General features: G+C 37.5%; 1 protein-coding gene across 1 annotated transcript; it reads right to left on the bottom strand.

Annotated features, from left to right (window-relative positions):
- Nucleotides 1-668: 668 nt before the first annotated feature.
- On the bottom strand, nt 669-4,353 carry LOC139855989 (uncharacterized). The gene is made up of 5 exons (XM_071845230.1): nt 4,189-4,353; nt 2,427-2,541; nt 2,092-2,181; nt 1,887-1,985; nt 669-984 (listed from the first exon to the last, which is right to left on the bottom strand). The coding sequence occupies exons 1-5, from the start codon at nt 4,254-4,256 to the stop codon at nt 886-888; spliced, it is 471 nt and encodes a 156-aa protein (XP_071701331.1). The 5' UTR covers nt 4,257-4,353; the 3' UTR covers nt 669-885.
- Between the last annotated feature and the right edge of the window lie 4,237 nt (nt 4,354-8,590).

Below are 8,590 nucleotides of genomic sequence, written 5' to 3'. Positions count from 1 at the left end.
AATCGGAAATCCACAACTCGCCACTAACAAATCCAACTATTACTACAGATCAGAAAAAATATTGTCTAACCAGATACCCTATACGATCAATAGAACTCGTTTCTGATGTGGACGATCCACTCCCGTGGCAACCACAGAGCATACTCCGACTCCTATAACCGAGACCCTCGTCAAACCTGACGCTCTGATACCAGTTGTTGGGAAATTACGGTCTCACTAATTCCCACCACCCAGCCCAACAATAATAGTAAAGAAATAAGAACAATACACAACACAAGATTTAACGTGAAAACTCCAAAACATGAGAACTCCAAAACAGGAGAAAAACCACCGGCCCCCAAAGAGAGAAATACACTATATCACAAATTGTTACAATGATATAGACGACTCTCTTAAGCCAACTACACTCTCCAAAATATTTAACTAATACAACTCTCAAACAAGGGTAAGAAAGAAAGAAATAATCAAATACTTAAAGTGTATTGATTGGTGCAATTTAGAAGTGAGGCTTAACACTCCTTTTATAACCAAGTCATCCCCCTCCCACTACTTCCTCCCACCTATGTGGGATAACATCCATTCACAAATACAAAGCAACCATATCCATTTCTTCTAACCAAAACTATAACCAACACTTAATGTAAACGTTAAATTTGATATTTGATACATCAATGAATCACCCTCGTATTTGGGGGTAGACCAGTTTGAATAACAAATAATCAATACTGAACCTACTGTTCTTATGTCTGATGGCGTAGCCCTACTAAAATTTTATACAAATCATGTTTTGAATAGTCAAATATGAATGGATTTAAATGGTGGTTTACAAATCTTACATGTAGTACATCATTGAAGCTAGGCACTTGATCGTAATGAGGATCGCAACTAGTTGGTTTTCGTCTTAGGAGTCCTCCGTGATTTGCGCAGTGATATCGAGTGTTTCATCCCAATGAAAAAGAGCAGCGCTCCAAGCAAAGACATATTCTGCTATCAGAACGTAAAACCATCAAAAAACATTCCATAATGTTGTGGGAATTTAACCTAGATGCTTTACAATTTCCGAGATGGCAAAGCTGTTGTTGTGCAGGTTGGGTCAAACGTGTCGGGTCAAATAAGGTCCATCGACAAAAACACTTTTTTGTCTATTTTTTTTTTCTTGTACATAAATAATATGTCACACATGGTAACATAAGTATGTTATTTCAGCAAACTAATTTTTAAATATAGGTAAAAGGTCTTTATGCATTGAAATAAATTTAGGGTGCATTTCAACTTGTTTGACTATGCTTTTACTTTACCGATTAAATCCATTAGAGGTAAAACATAACTCCGATAGCAGATTATAAGTAATAATATCAAGGCAAATGCTATAGAATACCAAAGTGAGCGATGTGAAGACATCCAACCCAATGATTACTTTCAATTTAAATCTATAAATACACTGCCTAAAACTTTCTGCTTTAGTGTATCGTGGTATCTGATAAATTTAAAAAAAATGTAGTAAAGAGTAAAGACAATGTGTTGATTTCATGGTTGTAAAAGTCCCTCGACTACACGAACTTTTGAAGTAGTCCGACTAGTCCCCGACTAGTATATGACTAGGCCTATTTAACTGGTCAGAGTTGTTAAAAGTCCAATGTAGTCGATCAAAGTCGGATTTTTTAGGTCAAAGTAGGTTTTATCCGGTCCAAGGAGGTTAAATACAGTCAAGGTCAAAGTTGGTCAACGTCCGACTAGTCCCTGACTGGCCAATTAGTCCTACAAGGTCCCGACTGACTGGTGGTGACTTTTACAACTTTAGTTGATTTACAATGGAAGTACAGAACTATGATCCACAAAATACAGGAAACTAGTACTCTTAACTCAAAAGAAAAGATAAATCTAACCTGGGTGAATTTAGTAAAAAGTTGACCGAATTCTTTGTCTTCAACATCGTAGTTGTAGAAATCATACAATATGGGTGTAAAAACGAGCTGGTAAAGAGCCTGTAGGCAGATCAGAGTACTTAAATTTAATCAAAATACTGATAAAATTAGAACACGCAACAAGAGTTCATGGTGCCATGAAAAATTCTGTAAATGGTTTAATTACCAGCAAAATTGCACCCCCATAGCTACCAAATATGAAACCAACTCCACCCAAGCCTTTACAAATAATCACAGCCAGAACCACACCTTTGGTCTGTAAAATAACAAAAGGGTCACCGTTAGCTGCATAAGTGAAAGACATCTTGTTATACTTTAAGTTCACTCGTTTAAACGTATATTTGGCGTTCCAAATTGTTAATTTGAATGCCTTAATTTTTATACTATCAATGTAAACGGACATTGACCAAAAGAATAGTGAGGATTCAATATGGATTATGAATGAAAAAATTAAAAAGAAATACAAATACACGACATAATCAAAGAAAGATATATGCTCACATCAACTTTAGGAACTTGAATACCAACTTTAGAGTTAATCAACTTAACGAACACATTAAGTTTCGGTTCTAGAACCTTTACAGCGGGACCTCCATCAGTTCCATATTCATGATACCTAAAATAAATGAAATCAATCCAACACCAATACCCGCATCCTTGAAATAAACTAAAAAGGTGTAGACAGCCCACTGATATATAATATACACATAACACATATAAGGTTGAGGGTTCTTTAATGCGCATTTTAATGATCGTAGAAGAGCTTGTATTATTGAGATGACGCACAACATCATTATTATGCTTACGCGTTAATGCCTTCATCGTAAGGAAAAATCTTTGTTCCAATATGAATCTAAAACTCGGAATCAAATAAATATACATATATGTGGAATAAAGATAGAAAAAGAAATCCCTTGAAGCAATTATCAACCAGTCTTTCGAGCCAATCATTGTTGTAAAAATGACAATACAAGCATTACAAGAACGAAAAGTTACACTACAATATATGAATAAACAAGCACAAGCAATAGCCATCATATTTGACAGTTGAAACTAGATCATTCTTGCAACATAAAGTGCTCTTTCGGTGTTGATGGTTCACTTTGCAATGAATAATGGCTTGAAACCGATCACTTAAAGTAGTGAAAGTGAATATAGCCACACTTATATGTCGGAATCTACCAACATCAAACTACAATTTCTTCACTTAGGTGTTGTTTGTTCTTTAAGATGTTTTTGTCTTTGGTCTAAAGGTTTGTATGCTGAATAGAGAAAACTGTTTGTTTTTATGTCTGCCAAATAACTTAATCGTGTCTACAGCACTTCGAAGCAAATTTCTAAGTCTGCGAGGTTGCAGACAGAATAAGACATTATATTATCTTATGTCTTAAATATAACAAACAGTCCGCAGTATAAACATATGTGGGCGCGCAGACATAAAACATGATAAGATTTGCAGACTAAAAAACAAACAAAACCTTAATATACAATAAGATTCCAGTTCACTAAGAATTGAAGTTTCAGTAAGAACTAACGTCAATAACTGGTCTAAATTTCTTATTTGTCAGCAACGAATACTATTTCTCCATTTTCTTCAGTTCAACAAACATCACAACTCCAACTTATCAGCAAAATCAAGCCACGTACAAAAATGAGAAAGAAAAGCATATTATATAGTAATGAAAAGGTGATCTAAACTAATTAAGCAATCTAGTAATCTACGAATCAACATGAACTGGATTATTGCAATCTGCTATGTGTGTGCAGTCAACATCTCAAGATCATTGACCATTTAGATATCCAAATTAAACATATAATATCTCCAATTCCATACATTACCAGCTCCAATTTTAATAAATCATGAATCAAAATATAAAACAAAAAAGAAAAAGCATATTAGAAACAACAGTCATTAAGAGAATCAAACTATCACCAATAATAAGCAATAACAAAGATAAAAGCAATACAACACCTCCAACTAATAACAAAACTACAACCTACGTACATGTACACGTACATTAAACATTAATCAACAAGTGAATTGACTTCTACTGAGTACTAATTAAGCGTTATCAACCTAATACAAATATCTAAATTTACCTCATAATAACATTTTAAATTACTAAAAAATAATTGATTTAGATAGCATCAACAGCATAAACACATTGAAAACGGGAGAACTAAAGCAATCAAAAACCTAAAAAATGACATCAACAGGATCATGAATTCGTAATACGAAAAAATGGAGATAATATATACGTACATTTGATAAGCAGATAAAATAAAGAGAGAAGCAAATAGAAGCCTTCCGATGAACATAGTGAACGCCATTTGACTTGAATTACAACGTAGAACAACCTCAAACAAGATCTAATTTATCTTCTATATAAAAGAATTTATTGAAAAAATATTAATATTATTTAATTCATTTATCCTTGTGAAAGTCGCCATCAGTCGTCGTAGTCAAAGGCGTCAACGGAACAGTAAAAGAAAAGGAAAACAGTGAGTAGAAACTGAATGTTCCGTTAGTCGTTGGGTGTACGCATCTTCTGATCACACAACTTTTTTTTTTAATTTTTTTTTTTTGGCAAAATTATTACTATATATATACATATTATACATATAATAGATCAAATGATCGGTGGTAATACATTGGGAGATCCTGACGATCTCCATTGAAAATACATTGTCACAAACGACCACGACTAATTGACATTTACATTGTAAGTCCTAAACAAACCAGACGATATTCAAACGAACATTAAAATTACAAGCAACCAGCACCACCTATAAAAAAACCTAAGACATACATATAACCCCGATCTCGTATCCAACCCCGCATTCGTCATAACCTGTAAACCGCTCAACCAAAAACGTTCAACGGGCAACTCAAGAACACCTAACCCGAGGCATGCAAACCAAAGAACCCTCTCGTATCCGATAAACCCCATGTCCACTCCAAGTAAAATCAAAGAAACACCGAGCAAACCGAGTAAGTACAAATCACCGTTCGGGCAGACAATACGACCCCAAGAGAAAACCCTTGCCCACATCAATTTTCCGAAGTCAACCAAGGACAATGTCGGCAACGACACGGAGCCTACCGAATAGACTCGGCGACGAGAAAGATGGAATGAACGAACCAGACGAGTAGCAATTGACCGGAACAAAACGCAAAAGCACACCGTAAAGAAACAGAGTAACTTCACCAAATAATCTAACGTCAATAACACACCCCCGGACCCAAGCAGCCAACAAAACAGCGGTCGGCTACCGTCGGTAGCCACCAACAGCAGCCAATGACAACCACCACAGCCGACCACTATAATTCGCCGCCCGCAGCCACCAAGAGTCCGACAGCCACTGCTAGCAGCCACCAACCCTCCAGCGCCGCCGGCTGCATCATGACCACCGAGTTTCACTGGGCTTCACGCACTACCGTCACCAACCCCAACGACCTCAATTCCCCACCAAACCCGAAGCCGACCGAGAAGGTTGTAGAGTTTCGCCGGAACTCACCGCTTACAACCAAAAAAGAGAGACCACGTTGAAAAGGGACGGAGAACCGTCAGACGGTCGGAACCCACACAAAAACCCCATAAACACTTGAAATAACTAGATCTCGAGCAAGAAACGGTCGAAATCGCCGCCTGGTCGCCTATAGTGAAACTGGAGAAGAAGATCGGGTCCAAAAGCAACATCGGACAAGGGATAAGGGACGAAGGTACCTTATTTAAAACGGAAAGCGATTAAAACCGAACCACCGGAGAAAAGGAAGTACCTTAGATCTACAAAACGACGAAAAGAAGAGGAGGAAGAAGTTTGTAGAAGCGAGCAAGAAAATTTGGAGAAGCAAAGTAGATCTAAGGGATGTTCTTGATGTTAGATCACTTTTAACCATGACGGTCCGTCATGAGATCACTGACTGCCACATCAGCGCCACATCAACACCTTCTTCCCATTAACCAACCACTAACTGCTAACTTCCATGACGTACCCATCATTTGGTCCCACCTCTATTTTTTATATTAAACTTATATATTATTAACTTATATGTAATATTTAAAATCGTAAAAAATTAAAATTTTATTAATAAAAAAAACAATTACAAATTCCTAGAAGAAAAAAAAAACATTACAAATTCCTAAAAAAAAAAAAAAAAAAAACCATTACAAAATCCAAAAAAAAAAAAGAAACATTACAAATTCCTAAAAATAAAAAATAAAAACATTACAAATTCCTAAAAAAAAAAAAAAAAAAATTACAAACAATAAACACTAATTTTGATTCAGAAACTTGCTCGAATACTTCTTCGTTATGTCACTCCTAGCTCGCATCAACAAGTCGTATTGGTCGGGTGGAATGTCGGAAGACACCGGTGTAGCTAGAAGCTTCAAACTCTCCAACATCACATGCGTGTCGACTTGCTCCTCCAACTTTCTCGTTCGTTTTTCAGCTTCCTCCTTGATCGCCCTCATGGTTTCACGTGTAGCATTTGCAGTTTCATAAACCGCGGCTCTGGCATCCTCCGAAGAACAACGAGATGCCGCATCCGATGAACAAGAACTCTTTTGACTCTTTGCACGACCCGGTGGGGCGAATTGATGGACCTCGAAATAAATTCTCCAAATTGATTGTCGGGCTATTAGTCGAAGTCGGTGTATGATTGGCATCTCCTAAATTGATAGGATCAGGCTCGGTTGCACGACGTTTGGCGGTCACCACAGTTTCATACACTTGAAATTAGGGGCAATCTCTAACAACTCTCCACACTTTTTTGTACATGAAGGCTTTCTTTTGTTGCTCACGAAACGCCTTCTAAACTGACACCATAATATCGTTGTCGTTGGCTCCACTAGGCCAATGCTTAGCAAGTTTTTCATAAAGTGCGACAAATATCTTGATATCTTTGGCCATCTTGGACCACTTGCCCGATATTTGATCCATACGCCTTTGTTCCCGTACTTTAGAGTTGTAATCTTGTCGGACGGTCCCCCAAAATGAACTATGTGTTTCGGAGTTTCCAATACTGGGATTTAGAGTAGCGCGCATCCAACACTCTGCCAAAATCCTACTTTCCTCGTCAGACCACATAACCTTTGCCCTTTTTCCTTTGTTGGAGGCGGCGGTTTCTTGTGTTTCTTCGACCTCCTCAATTTCGGGTTGTGTTTCTTGCACTTCCTCGGGTTTGTCTTGTTCGAGTGATGTGTCAAACGTTGGTATGTAAGGGCTTTGAGGTTGGTTGTTTTGAGGTGTTTGTGGTTGGTTATGTTGACTTGTTTGTTGATCAATCCTTAATTAATAATGTTACTTAATTACGGATTGAGTGCAATAAGATTGTAATGGAGGATGGAATGTTTGATTATTATTTTGGGCCCCGATGATCGTCTTTCACTTTAACTATCAAGTGATCAACCACCCCGACCCGGTCTTGATTGTTAATTAGCTTAATTCACCTTTGCGCGGTGTAAAAATCCCTTGGGCAAGATCACAAGTGGAAATTACAAAGGCTTCGGTAAAATGGCAGAGAATCAACAACCTATAAATGAGAGGCCAAGCTCTCTATTTATAGGAATCGAAATATCCGCGGTCTGCGAGTTACTTAACTATCCACGGAAACTCAGCGGATTAAACCGCGGTCTTGCATTAATGCGAAAACATAACCGCTGAACTTCCTTTCAGCGAATATTCCACAACTTTGCATTATAATTCGCGTAGTTTTTCCTTTGGCCTTTAGCCAATAAAATATACATGTACAATGCTATGTATATGATCAAGTCCCCCCAGTTTATTATGATACATATTGCGAAACAAATGCATCATGATAAACTCTAAAAATTCGCAGTTTGATCTGACCGCTATCCGCATTGAAACATATTTCGCATTATCTTTGTTACCGTTATAACAGTCAATGTTACCGTTTGAATTATCTCAATAGGTAATTAACATAATTAACCCCGTCGCCTATATATAATGTGATCTGAAATCACAATTTCACTATTCATTTTTCCAAAATATTAGAAAATTTCTCAATTCATCAATCAACCTTTATCATTTTAGTCTTTACTTCCAGCTCGTACGTTATTTGAAATGAAGATTAACGAGTTAGATAGGAAAGCTGATCCAAAAACTCTGATCACCAAACTATTAACAAGCCCGGAAGCTAAATCATCATCATCAAAAGAAAAGCAACCCATTCCAATCGTCGATTTAACCTCCAAATCTCCCTATACAAAGCCGAGTTCTACCAAGCGGCCGTTACAAACACCGCCGTCTTCGCAAAGCAAAAAACATAAACAACAGGAGACCCCCCCTCACGACAATCCAGTTATATCGGAACACGAAGGGGACCAGTAAACTGGTATATTGCGGATTGTTATTGCATACGTAAAATATACATTAGTTTTATTTCACCAACTAACCAACGATGTTATTTTGCAGGCGATTCTTCTGGTGATCCTTTCTTTGTAAGCCCGAACACTCTTGATCAAATCACCGAATTGTTCCGCACTCCACCTGACTCTTATGGAGTGCGGATTGATGGTTTAGCAGGATATACTTGTGCTTCATCTGCTGCTGCTCTGGATCAGCGCCAACAGATGAAGTTAGCAATCCCGGCGAGCTTCGCCGCGAGTTCTCTAAACTCTCTGCGCTGGACGCGCATA

This window comes from Rutidosis leptorrhynchoides, chromosome 6 (assembly GCF_046630445.1).
Source record: "Rutidosis leptorrhynchoides isolate AG116_Rl617_1_P2 chromosome 6, CSIRO_AGI_Rlap_v1, whole genome shotgun sequence".
Lineage (NCBI taxonomy): Eukaryota > Viridiplantae > Streptophyta > Magnoliopsida > Asterales > Asteraceae > Rutidosis > Rutidosis leptorrhynchoides.
Note: the sequence above shows the minus strand (reverse complement) of the source record. Positions and strands in the feature narration are given on the sequence as shown.

What these genes read in the sequence shown, in the direction of transcription:
- LOC139855989 (XM_071845230.1), bottom strand. Translation starts at nt 4,256, where the DNA reads ATGGCGTTCACTATGTTCATCGGAAGGCTTCTATTTGCTTCTCTCTTT. An exon ending in ATTTTATCTGCTTATCAAAT is followed by an intron (nt 2,542 to 4,188) that starts GTACGTATATAT and finishes CATTTATTTTAG; the next exon opens with GTATCATGAATATGGAACTG. An exon ending in TTCAAGTTCCTAAAGTTGAT is followed by an intron (nt 2,182 to 2,426) that starts GTGAGCATATAT and finishes GTTATTTTACAG; the next exon opens with ACCAAAGGTGTGGTTCTGGC.